The 14,267-nt window shown below is 40.3% G+C and overlaps 1 protein-coding gene across 1 annotated transcript in view; it reads left to right on the top strand.

Annotated features, from left to right (window-relative positions):
- Positions 1-14,267, top strand: part of THSD7B (thrombospondin type 1 domain containing 7B) — a 2,969,219-nt gene that overhangs the window by 2,845,295 nt on the left and 109,657 nt on the right. The window contains exon 26 of the mRNA XM_069616536.1: positions 5,675-5,867. Within this exon, the coding sequence (XP_069472637.1) occupies positions 5,675-5,867 (193 nt within the window). The remainder of the gene's footprint in view (positions 1-5,674; positions 5,868-14,267) is intronic.

Genomic DNA, 14,267 nt, shown 5'->3' with positions numbered 1-14,267 from the left:
GTACTAAGGTGGGGAGGACAGCTCAGAGTCAACGTGTGTGTCTTGGAAGCAACAAGATGAATTAATTATTTAATTAATTAGGCTGCCCAGGTGCCTTTTTCTCTGCCATTTCAAAAGTTAAACTACACGTGGCTCTCCCCCTGTATGTGTGACGCTTCTTTGCTGGATGCAAAGGGAAAGACCATTCAATTGCTCCTTCCCTAGTTCCATTCACTGCTCCAGGCTAGATGTGTATATCTTCCCTATTTTTTTTTTTTAATTTTTATTGTAATTTTTAGTTTAGTTTACAAAAAACAAACGTTTTATTACACTTTTCCATATATCCTTTGCTTGACAATTCATCTTGTTGCTGCTTGTTGTGATCAGCCCAAAGCCTCATCCAATTGCTGGAAATATGGAGTCCATATAATTTATCACTGCACACATCAGCCGTGTATTTGTTCCAGTGATTAGATAGCTCCACCACTGTTCTAAGTTGTCTTCCATTGGAGCATAACTTGCGAGATGTAGTGTACTTTGGACTTTGGTAGCTGAGCATTCAATTATCAGATGTTTAGCTGATTCCACTGCATTATTGCAGTATCTGCATTGATTATCACTGGTATTGGGGTTGCGCCTCATTTATAGAGCTGCTTTGGTCTTATAGAGGTTGAAGCGCAATCTCATGAATTGATTGCGATGATGTCGTGAAGGGAATTTACGTAAGTACTTGGGGGTTTCGTCAAGGCCGTGCGACGATGTTCCCAGATCTTGAATAGATGTCAACATTTTTTGCTTTTCGTCATTCGGAATCCAATTCCAGCGTCTCAGTTTTATTTTGGCTCTTTGTGGCATTTTCATGACAAGCTCTTCCGTCAGATCTGCAGATCTCATGATCGCGAGCAATTTTTTTTCCCACAAGCTTATTAGCTCTGACGTGTTGGTGTTGGAGCTTTTTTGTAGGATTTCATAAGGGCCAGCTACTGGAACCATTCTCATTTTGCGCCATGCCGAGATGGACTTCCACAGCACTGTACTGTATAAAGACTCTATGCCCAGTTCATAGCGGATCACTGTTGTTGAGAGGTTCTGTGGTAGTCGTAGCACTTTTCGCCAAAATTTGCCCTCTAACTTACACCAGATGTCTGCGGATATATTCCATCCCCCTTTACCGCCGAACGTTTCTTCCCTATAAGACTGAAGTACCTGTTGACTGTACAGGTGAATGGATTCAGTGTACTGTCTACAGTGCTGCTTCACTTGCTTAGCACCAGCGTAAACAACCCTCAAAGTGGCTTGTTTGCTCTGGTCTTTTTATTATTATTTTATTTTATTTTAAAGAAGGTGCTTGTCAAAGCTAACGTATTACACTGGGCAAGAAGGAAAGCCTCTCAGTATAAAAGATTGGAGTGCAGTGATGCATCAATAATATGGAGTAAGCACACGGTTAAGCGTATACAATGTGAAAGAGTCATAGGCACAGGTGTACCATGGAAAGCGAGCTGAAATAACAACCTATTGTTGCTAATAATAATTTGATATTAATGTACTGCTTTCCCAAAAGCACAGTACATGGAACATTTTCATATGCAATTGTTATTGCTAATATGAAGGTACTAATCATTTAAAGACCTCATAAAGATGAAATACAGTGTTAGTGTTTATGGGATTCAAACATGCCACTGGCAAATTACACACAGATCTCAGCAGCTGATTGTTGCCTGTATTATTTATTTATTGTTTTTTATCTGTTTCTCCTCTGCTTTGCACTTTCCTCTTCTCCCTCCTTCCATGCACTTTTCCCCTCGTGCTCTCCCATGCACTTGTGCGTTCTCAATGTCACTGGGCCTAGTAAGATCGCTGTTTTGTTCTCCCCTCTTCCCCTCCCTTGCCTTGTCGCGCTCTGAAACACTTGTGTACGAGCGCGATAGAAATAATATATCAATCAATCAAAGCAAGTGTCCAGTCCGGTTCAGATATGCTACATGCATGATATTGGTGGACTGAACTTACAGGACTTTGCAGAGAAGCAAATCATGCCAAGTTTGTTGTAAAGTATTGTATGGAATCTGACTCTTTCACTAACCTATATCCCGGTCTGTAACCACCTGTATCCCATCTCTTTATATCCTCCTGAGAGTTATCTTAGTATTTGATCATTCTAAATGTATGTGAGATGAAGTACCCTCTGCTACTCTTTATAAGGATATCTATCAAGTTACCAAGATATCATTGTGACATATGGCACAGGGTATTGTATTCCTTATAATACATGGCCGTAAACTCCTTGAATACATGTAACTATATTTCAAAAACATTGCATCAGTACAAGTGCAATCGGCATTAGGTAAAAAATTGCCCTAGTGCAAAAAGACATTGGGCTTCATTCCAAGTTTAGTAGTAATTTGGCCGTAAATCTCTGAATAACTGCAAAGATTGGTTACAGTTACCGGCACCTGGAACTGTGGGTTTATCATGGTATTACAAGTGAGGATTGGGTATTTCCCCAAGTTTGGAATCTGTAGGACTCCATGGGTATTTCTGGTGGATTTACCACAAGCTGAATTAGTGTGCTGTAAATCCACTGATTTTTGGTGGTAAAGTTGACGATTTACGTCCAGCAGAATCAAGACTTCACCTCCAAAAATTGGCAGATTTACTTAATGATAATTTCGCCGGCGGTAAATCTGCCAAACATTATAATTCAGTGATACTGTAAAAAAGGCAGTAATTCCGTTACTGACAAAAAATATGTTGTTAACTGAACTTCCTCCACTTGTTTTCCCGCACCACCAATCTTGGAATGAGATCCATTGTTTCACTGCATTTTTAAACCAGGAAAATTCCACCCGATTTCTAGAACTAGGGCAAACAGTACCAAAGCAAAAATGTATTCAAACAATATAGTATTTTGACTTCTGCAATTGCACTTGCATTGATGCATTGTCTCTGTTTCTGTTGGTTCTCTTGCTTAAGCTAATGCAAGAGATCTACCATTTGCTTAAAAAAATTAACGCTGTTGAACCTGTTTGTATGCACAGCAAATAAATACAATGCAGCTTGCAACGTTTTGCTGAACATATTTTAAGCAGTATAATAAAATGCAATAGCAGTTGTGTGCATTCAAATAGGTAATAAAATGCAGATAGATTGGTGCTGCTTCACCTTTGCAAACAATAAACCTACTGCCAGTCTAATCCTTCTGCTCCCTTTCAAGGCACACAGACGAACAGAATTATGGCAGTTTCTAAGATAATAAATGTCCAACCATCTATAGCAACACACTATGTCCAATCATCCAATCAGGAGGACTTTCCTCTCCAGCTACTGAACCAAACTGATAATTGTCCATTATTTCACCTATGCAGAAAACCATCACGCATATTCAACAACAATAACACAAAATGCATTCAGTGTATTAGAGTAAGGGAATAGCTAACATTTGTATAATTGGGGTAAAGTACCCCAAAGTGTAAGTCCAAGTGGATGGACAAGGCCGAAGGATAACTTCATTTATAGGTATTCCAAAGTGACTTTAATATCCTTTTTATGTACGATACAGGGTATTTAATGCTTATAGTACATAGCTACACACTGGCATCCCCTGTAATGCCTGGCTAATTTCTTTTGTAATTGGTTATTTATAACACGCTTAATACCCAGAAGTTTCTAAGCATGGATCCGGGGATTGAACCTGTGTTGCGTCTCGTCGTCTTGCTTCCAAGATGAGCGCGTTGCCCCTGAGCTATCCTCCCGAGACTTTATGTAATGAAAGTCATCCTACAGTTGTTGAACATTTAATCAAGATACATTTTTTTTGGATTTACAAGGAAACCCACATCACAGCTTGTAATGTGTTGCAGACAAAAATAGTTTACATGGTTTAATACAATTCCCAGACTCCTTCAACCTGCCAAAATCCTACACCTCTTAAAGAAACTCTCTGCTTTCTCAAATGCCCAGGCAAACTATCACAATGTTTCCCGCCTCCCTCATTATTCAAAGGTCCTTGAGTGAGAACTCTTCAGTCAGATCACTAAGTACCTTGAGAATAATGGCCTTGGCCATCCCAATCAATCTGACACCCATGGTAAACACTTAACCAAGAATGCACTCAATCACATTTCCTACTTTCCCTCTGAGGCTCACCACGGCAAACTCTCTTCTATAGTCATCCTTTTGGATCTCTCTGCCACTTGTAATGCTGTCACTCACTTCTTTCTCCTCCTTAATATTCAAGACCTTGGTTTCCTGAAATGTGCTCCCACCTGGATCACCTCCTAGCTGGAAATGAAAATCTTTAAAATCTCTTGGAACTCACAAAACCCTCTAGCTCTTGCCCCCAGGGCACCAATCTCCACCATCTATAAATCTGTCCCAGGGAGACTTGTGTCATCCTCATACAGAACTCTAAAACATGCAAGTCATATTTCTTTTGTCTTACTAATGCCACCCAATCCCTCCTCCATTTACTTCATCTCTGAACTTCATGATCCCTTGCCCCAGACTTGCCACCTTGAGGTCTCCTGGGATAGGGGCCTCCAAATGCAAAAGCCATCACTATCACTGCCTCTGGTGCAGAATATAAACACTTTCAACATTTGAACATGTCATCTATTTCTCAATAACTTTTCAGATAAAACTCTCTTGCTCAGAAAAATTGACTACTGCTTGATCCTACTCCCTGTTCTCTGGACAAAGTCGTCAACTTTCCTACCCACACTCTTTACAACCTACCCAAATCCTCCCCACCTCTACTTACTGACAACATGTTAGTTGGCTCTCCATTCACAATCACTCCCTTTTTAATCTCCTTCTCCTAGTCTAAAAATCTAAAAATCTAACAATGGTCTTGCTGCTCAGTACCTGCCTGATTGCCAAAGAGAGAGCTCTCCTTGCCCTATCCCCCCTCTATCCTATCTGACTCCGCTACTTCGCCCTTAGGTTAATGTTACTTTCCTTCTCGGTCGTACACCATGTTGTCGTGTATTATGTGTCCCTTTTAATTGTCTACTTGCCTAATAATAGATTGTCAATGGCATAATACATGGTGGTTCAGCTAAAAGTCAATGTTAGCAACTGTAAATACTGAATGATAGAACATTAAAATAAAGACAAACAAATATCCCCTGATCCTTATCAATTCAAGGGGATTTGTTTCTGAACTGTTGAAAGATGCTTAAAATAACATGTGTTTAAAATATGAATAGGATACACTATTTGGTAGAAATGTATCAACATTATGATGAATGTGATATTGGGATACAGGTAGTTCTGTAAATGTAACCTATGAAAATAAATACATACTTGAGGTAATGAAGGCTACAGAGTATCACAAAGAAATCACTAGTTAGCTTTGAATATGAAGTTCAATGTATAATATTAAAAAATGTATTGGCGTTTAATCTGCCTAGCAGTAAGCTTTGTTATACTAGTATAATAATCTTATGTTATGGAGAATCATGTGTTGTATTAATAAATATGAAGCAAGTGCGGTTTTAGGATCTTTTACATCTAATGATTTCTTAACACTTCTTTTTACTTTTCAGAACAACATTGTGCGTTGTTTGAATATGTTAGAGGTTATAAAAATAAAACATAAAAGAAATCAACAATGACATCACTGCAAATGTGAGCTGGAGTTAGACGTTGCTTATTTGTATTAATGCCATTCTTCCTGTGTTTCTATTCCCAGAGTGGAATGTGTGGCTGTGAAAATGGCTATGCAGAAATAATGAGATCAAATGGTGTCCTGGATTACTGCATGAAGATCCCTGGGATGGAGGAAAAGAAGGCGGATGTCAAAACCCACGGTGGGAAGAGCAGACCCATGAATTCCAAAATATCAGATATGTTCCATGGATGGTCTATTCAGCCTTTGGACCACGGTAGGTGTTATTTTGTCAAAAAAGAGAATTGACACAAGTGCACATTTTAGAAACACCAAATCACCGTCATTTCAGTGTGTGCAGATTAAATAAAGGAAGTGTGTACCTGAAGGGCTCGACTCGAGGGAAGGTTTGAACTCTAATAGTAATGGTATGAATCAGTTGAATCACTTTCAGCTGACTCATAAGGGGGTCTCAAACCACGCTTAACACTAGTGATCTGCCTTTTTTGTTCGTCAAATGTATTAGAGCAAGTGTATGCCATAGAAATAGTTTGTCATGAGTCAGGCCATATCAATTTGAATATGAATACATGAGAAGTGTCAGACTAAAATTAGAATAAAAACAATACCAAAATGGAAACAAAATAGGACAAATAAATGAATTGAAAACATTAAAAAAATGTCTGCTAATGTGTGAGTCTAGGATGAGCCATTATTTACTCCAATGTTTCTAGCCACTCAAACTAGGGGTTCAGTCTTATGAAAGACTGAATCTCAGCTCCTCATTGTTCAGAGTATTCATAATGGTATGAATAACCGTTATTTCCAATGCGTTGAATACTATCTGAACTGGCTTGCCCACCTCTAATTCAAACCCATTGCAAATTGGGGGTGTTTTTATTGTATTTATTTATTTTGTATTTATTGGGCATGTGTATGGCACCTATACACAAATGTTTATAGGTGCCATAAGACAGCAATGGGGGGTGGGGGGCTCAGTGGGAAAAAGAAAACAACAGTAAACGGTCCTACTGGGCCTTGTGACATTCAGACCATACAAGTGCAGCCAGAATAAGTGCAGGGGCGGGACAGGGCAGAAGGGATGGGGTAAGGGAGAGGAGAGGTGGGAAGTGCAAAAGGAGGGGGCCAAGGGGCTGGGAAAAGTTCTGGGGGAGGCCAAGGAAGGCAAGTGCAAGGGGAAGCCAGGGGAAGAGGTCAGCTAGAGCGGTGACAGGGTTGATCAGGATCAGCTGGTCATGGAAGGGTGCTCGAAGGCAAGTGCTCATAGATTATGCTGGGGTAGACTGGTCAAGGTGGGTCTGGCCCCAGTAAGACTCATAAGGGGCCAGGAACCAATTGCAGCAGTGGGGGGGTCTTAGCACATGAAGGGGAGAGGGAAGGAGTAGTAGAAAAGGTAAGTCTTGAGAAGCTTCCGAAACTTAAGGAGATCTGTCTCAAAGAAGAAGCAAATACTGGTGCAACAGGAATGCATCAATTAGCAGTGGAAGTTTTAGAGAGCTCAAACCTAAAATGTCCAGTATGAGATTCAAAGCCTAAAGATTAGCTCCCCTCACTAAAGGGCCACTGAGAGAACATGCAGTCCCGTCCACACAAGGGAGCTACTGGCAGTGCAAAAAGCAGTCCTGAGAGATAAAGCTAACACATGACAAATGCCAGTCCAATGTAATGGTGCTTCATGTGTTGCTCGTAGGCCCAATTTGATGTCCGTTTATGCCTCGACTGTCAGTAGCCGTCTCATAAATTGGGTTAACTTCGAGCTGCCTATACTTAGAATGTCTTGAATACATCTGTTGCTGGGATTATTTCTTCAACCAATTGTCTGCCTCCATGTCCTGTATTGAGCGCATGTGAGAGGATATAGGTTCAGAATCTGTAATGATCAGAATATTAAAGAAAATACCTTTTAGTGCAGACTTACCATCTCTTTCAAGTGATCCATTGTGTTCATAAAAGGTAGATACAAATAAGGCTCATGCATGTTGAACCATCTTCAAAATATGATCATCTTAGTAATAAAACAACACAAAATAAAGGAATGCATTAGTACATATTTTCATATAATGATAGTATATGGCAGTCGAGTTACTCTCTTTCTAGGGTTGAATTGCAATAGTGTTTTCTTAGTAGAATGCCCACTGCATTAATCAAACATTATTTTGAATCATATAAGAAATGCGATCCAGAAAAAGCGCTAGACGTCCTGCTGTTTGAGAGTTCAAGATTCAGTGATGTTCAAGTTAAATTCTCTGGGGTTCGGGTTGGAGTTTTTCACCAAGAGAAAAATACCCCTGAGCCCAATTCTGATCTGCATGTATTTTAATGAAAGTTTCATATACCAGTGCTATGGCACGTTTCACATGTACGTAATAATTTGTTTGAGAAAATAAATATCTTTAATGCAGAAAGCTCACCTGAGTTGTACTACTAAAAAAATAATTCCGGAGGCTTGCTTTACTGAAGGGTGTGGTGAATTTCCAGTACCTGTGTCCTGAGAAAACCACATTGTTGGAGGAAGAGGGGTCTAGGGAAGGTTTTCTCAGGTGAGGGCATACCCAGGCCTCTTTAAGGAATGATGGAACAATGCCAGATGCAAAGGAGGCATTTATGAATGCTGCCAGGAATGGTGCTAGTGTGTCAGCACAATCTCTGATGATATTGGCATAGTAGATATCACCTTTGCAGTTGGAGGGTTTTATATTTTTGAAGAGGGCCACGACTTCGGTTTCTGAGACATCTCTGAAGGAGAAGAGTGCCTGGTCATGGGAGGAGGTGATGGTAGAGCGAGAAATGGGAGGGTCAGTACTGGTCAGGAAATTCTGGTGGGATTGAATTTTACCCTGAAGGAGGTCTATTCTTTTAAGCATAGCTGATTGAATGCCTGAGCACCATGATTCATATTTAACTATGCCCTGTGTGCTGGGAGATGGGCTAGCTAGTTCCCTGAAGATAGCAAACATCCCTTTGGATTTTGATTTTGCATTAGTGCTTCTCATGTTGAAGGAGTTGGATTTGGCTAGTATAATGCCTTTTTTGTATTGGGTAGATAGTTTGTTGAATTCTTTGTTTTTATAGAACCTTGATTAGGCATTCCCTTTATTTTGGTCTGTGATACTGTGTTGCTTGGGTCACTACTGGTTCACCTTCACACCCCTGTTGAGAGTAAAGCCTTCCCTTTGGCCTGCGTTACCCCAAAAGTCAAAGTAGGTATATCTCTTGATTGTCCCTGTTTTACCTTTATGATTGTGTTGTGGATTGTAGATGTGTGAGGGATGTGTGGGCCATTTTACCCCTACTCATCCTTCTACCTCTGCTAGGCAGATGCCAATTTGCCAAGAGTGGGCATAAAAAAGGTTAATTAAAAAGTCTTCCACTGTTTGTGTCTTAGCCTCCCTTTTAGGAACTTTGTAATAAACGAAGAATCAAACTCATACTATGGTCAGTTCACCAAAAGGGATGTTGATTTTACAGCCCATGGGAAATTTACCCTTCAAAAAATGTTTTTTTTTCCCCACGGCAGGTCTCACATGTGCTCTGCCTATGCTACAAAGCCTGGCACTGGTCCAATAAAGCTGATAAGGGCTTGCTTGATGAGTTCATAACTTCTCTTCTACTGGTGTTAAGTGGGAGTACCTAACAAGCATTAGACAAATATGATGATATGTCCCATGAGAGAAAGAGAGACAGGGAGGGGCAGAGAGAGAGAAAGAGAGAGAGCGAGAAATAATGAAAGAATAATCATTGGCACACTATACAATGGGCCTGATTCATGGATTATTTGTGCCAAAAAAACGGGATTTGGGCGCCATTCTGCCCGCAAATCCCCATTAGTTAAACAGGGATATGCGGGCAGAATGGCACACAAATCCTGTTTTTTTTGGCGCAAATAATCCATGAATCAGGGGCAATGTGTTTTGTGAATTCAAAATGTGTCTATTTTGTCACCTAGGTAGTATTCTTAATTTTAAAGGCACATCATTACATGAGCAGGTTCTGTCATCATATGCAAGCATGTCCGCAAATACCCCAGAAATGTCATTTCAGGCTATTAAATGTCTAGTATGCATAATTTAGTCACCAAATGCATGCTACCATCATATGTCATGCACTGCCTCAAATGGCACAGTAGAACCGGCTAATGTTCAAAGCATTGTCTGGTCAGCTAATTACATGGCCGATTGCTGCAGTTATATGTCAAGTGCAACCTTCAATTACCTCAGTAATACCCCACACTTCTAGGTAATGATTCATTTGCATCGTGTACTAATGGGGGCTCTTATATAGTGATTCATTTCAGAGACCCTTACTTCGGCATGCTGTATAAACAGGTGTTATTATTATTCTTACCGAATTCACAGTACTGAATGTGTCATCCTCATAAACAAGAAAGGCTGCGCGTGTTGTTGTTGCACCATGTGTGGTATTCAAGGTATGCGTCTCTAAAGAATGAAAGTCTACGTCGGCACTGCCATGGGATTATTGAATGCCGCCCACTGGCAGTCCATTCTCCATATGTATGACACTGGCCCAACTTTCCTTAAAATGCATGGTATTCATGTAATATTCTAACATGTTGTCCAAATATATATTTTTTTCAAATCGTTTTGATCAGTGTTACTTGCTAAAAGTGCGTTATACTTGGGCAGGGCGTCATTTTCATGATGATTCCTTGTGGCAGAGTGCCCAAACCGCCTTACAAACTGAAATGTAAATCCATTCATGCGTTATTAATGTAACTTGCCTGTATGATCTAAAATGCAGAATTTAAAACAAGCGGCAACACGAGATCCTGGGGGAGAGTTGCAAAACACCTGATGGTGTGTTATCTAAATCATTTCATGTTTTTTTTTTTTCAGTATAACTTGGTCAACTGAATTTTAAGAAAAACAAATTAGTTATCACCACTTAGAAATCCCACTGCCAACAAATGAGTTTTCTGCGGGGCCTTACGTTTTTGGCACCAGCCTGTGATCAATATGGCCCCCAGACAGAGAACAAACTGAACATGTTAGCCCTTCCAGAAAATGCTTGTGAGTTCTGCTGCTCGCCATCACCGCAGCACGCTGAGTGACTGCCAATTGTGTTCACATATTGCAAGTTCTCCTTGGATACCGCTTTGGCAATTGGCGTCCTAAACTCTGGCAAGTGCTGATGGGGTTAAATTGCATTCAGCACAATCCTGCAAAACAGATGATCCCACCAAACAGATAAAATTAATGTGTGAGCATGTGTTGTTTGCCTTCCACTGTCCATAACAGTAGTCTTAGCCAACACACATGCATTTTTTCACTTTTAGGTGCTGGGCAGCAACACGAATAAAAACCTGCACCATTTTCGTTACATTATTTATTTATTTTATTTATTTGCATTTTTAAAGCGCTCACACATGGCAGGGGCATCGAGGCACTGTTACCGGAATATGTCTTAGTTGCGTATTTATAACGTGCTTAATACCCAGACCTTTCTAAGCGCGGACCCCGGATCGAACCTGTGTTGCTTCGTGTCATCTTGTTTCCAAGGCGAGCACTTTGCCACTGAGCTATCCTCCCGGATTATAAGTTACCAAACACGAGCCGATAGTAGTGCTGGCAGGCAATATTATTTTCATGATGGCAACATAGCACATTGCTAGGATTTCCACAGTGCCATCAGAATCAACACATTTCACAGTTGCTTAAAACGCATGCAACTGCTGTTGCGCATTAGTGGCTACTGATCATAAAAGTGTGGACATTTCAGAATAGGGCCCTGGCGTGGAGTAGTCCTACTCATTTGCTAGTGTTGTCATCTGATTGTAAAGTAAACACACAAGTCTTAAATTATTGCAATGTGAATGCTGTGTTTCAAAAAGCTATCTCACAGCTAGGATGTTTCGCAGGCTTAAGATGTCCTTTTATAACTTGGCATCAGATGTACTAAAGAAACCCAGCTCATACTCGCAATTAACAGTAAAAAGATGTTGTGCAACATTTATCTGTATTGCAGGATATGGTAAAATCTAGAACAGATGATGTGGGACACTGTGTGTGTAATTAAAATGGCTTTACTTCCTAAATCACATGTTTTTATAAAGCTACTACTTCATCTGTCTGGAAATCAGACGCGTTAATGTTGTTCTCCCAATACTCTTGTGTGGTGTAGAAAACTGATGTAGTATTCCTATACCTATAGTAAAACAGAAGGAGAGCGAGGCTGTCCATATGAATGGAAAAGAGGAGAGATCACCTGCTATTCTAAAGCCCAAAGTTGCAACTCGACCTCTGTCACTACCTTCAAGAGCAGATGGGCAAAATCACAGTTTTACTGTTGATAATTCCATAACAACTATAAAGTTGAAACCAAGCACTCAAATAGCTTTGTAGACCTAACAGCTATCGGACTCCAACGACGGTTAAACGCATTCAAAGTTTACTTGGATATTAATGATATAAAGATAAATATTGGGAAATCAAAGGTAATGATTAACCTGCATATTGCCATAAAAAAATTACAAAAACTTTTACTTGGAAGATAGAAACAACCCACTGGAAACAGTGGACACAATTACATATCTTGAAGGATTGCATCAATAAGAACATCAATGAATTTGGCCAAGTTAATTAGGGAAAAACTCCTAAAGCTAACGAACCAGGGAAAAGATCTTTGTTGGCGTTATGGTACATGCTCCTCGTCTCCCCTTACCATCCTATTTAAACAAAAGGTAACACCAGCTATAACATATGGGGCAGAGGCAGTATTGAACTTATCTTGGAAAACATGGGGGCTATGTGAAGCTTTCTTTTGGCGAAACGTCTTAAGATTCACGAATGCAGTACCTGCAGCTGTAATAAGATATGAGGTGAGATTACAGTTAGTTCTGTCAATTGTCTTGTGGAAATCACTCTCCCTCTTTCAGAAATGTGCCATAAAGATTTCCCCTGAACCCTTTGAGATATTAAAAGGGACCAATTTAACCGAAAATAAAAACCTGTCAAGATGGAAAGAGCGGTGTGAAGAAAAACTAGCCAATTTAACTATTCATCTGGAAACTCTGAAAAGTAATCCAAACAAGGCGAAAAGGCTTGTGTTGGAGAAGGATTGGATGGAAACTATAGAGCTAATAAATCAGAGTAAACTGTGTATCAATATCATCTGGGAACTCCGAAAGGTGAATGAACTGCCAGCATACCTGATGAAATTTCCATCGCCCTATTACAGAAACCTATTCCTCCGATGCAGACTAAATATCTTGGGATCTAAAGAACTGCTCCTGTCCAGGAAAAAGATAACGGTGCAGGAGACAATATGCCGCTTTTGTAAAGAGACAGACAGGAATGAAACAACAAGGCATTTGCTGTTAAACTGTCTTCTACTAAATGAGCAAAGAGCTAAGACAATGTCATCCTTTTTGAATGACTTAGATCGATTTGGTGAGAACCAATTATGGGAGAAATTTCTAACAGCTACAAAAATTGGACTAACAATAGACGCCCTGAAACTTCTGGAGGAACTATTGAGAGTGGAAACATCACCATAATCGAAAGATGTGGATGAGTTTTGCAGCTGCATTGATGAATTCAATGAGTTGGAAATGAATGTTAAATAGGTGTATTTATGTTAAAGGTTGAAAGATAAACAACCAATAAAACAATACAAATAAAAAATTAAAAAATAGTACTACATTCAAATAAACAACATGTTTTTGGCTTCCCAGGTATCAAAATGGAATGTAACCTTAGAAGTTGCCAATCTAGCGATAAAAGCCATGCCAGGGATGAAACGCGCCAATAGTGGCTAAAAAGCCAAGCTGAAAGTAGGCCAGAGTAAAATGGATGGCTGAGGGTTTGAACAGCCATGCACCTCCCCCATTTCCAAAACAGGGATTTATCGTGGGTACACATGTTTAATTTTGTTAAAGGAACTCGGGACCACACACGCCTCATTTCACCTGAGTAAAATACAAATCAAGATGGCTACCACGGAACATATTAAAGAAAGTAAGTCCCTTTACTATTTCTATTGCAGTCATCTTGGTGGAAGATGATGGTGGTTGGTGAGGGATTTAAGCATGGGAACAATTATGCAGGGCTCAGAGAAACAGGGGCTCAGGGAACGGTGAGAGAAATAAACTGTAAAGGTGTGCAGTTGCAGGTTTGCAAAGTGGAAAGCACTAACTTAAGGGCCAAGGAAACATGTCAGACCCATGGTAGTAGCTGAGGTTGCCAAACGGAATGGGGAAGTTATGGATGGGTTATTACGGCATTCCCGGCAACCTGGTTGGTTGGTGGCTCTCCCCCAAGGTGTCAATAATAGGTCTGGGTAGCAAAAGCAGAGCTACCGCATTGCACACAATTCTGAATTTTGGATGGGTTGAGACCCACAAAACGTTCAAGCTTCACCAGTAGCTTGAGAAGGGGAGTTGAAGATCAGCCAGGATTAGAAAATTATGTGGTACTAAGAGAGAGATCAGGCAACAGCCTCCCGCCCACCACACCCAGAGCTTTATAGCATGCCCCACTTACATACTGGGGCGGGGGCCTCAGGGCTGTGGAGCATGTTAACATTTATTTTTCTGTAAATAGAAAAAGGTGTTAACCTCTTAAGTGCCAAGGACGGCAGTGTTCGTCATTTTTGCATACTCTTACATAACAGCCCGGCCCTTAAGGGCCATTCCTGGGTG

The sequence above is a fragment of the Ambystoma mexicanum genome, chromosome 9 (genome assembly GCF_040938575.1).
Source record: "Ambystoma mexicanum isolate Mex_15411 chromosome 9, UKY_AmexF1_1, whole genome shotgun sequence".
Classification (NCBI taxonomy): Eukaryota; Metazoa; Chordata; class Amphibia; order Caudata; family Ambystomatidae; genus Ambystoma; species Ambystoma mexicanum.
Note: the sequence above shows the minus strand (reverse complement) of the source record. Positions and strands in the feature narration are given on the sequence as shown.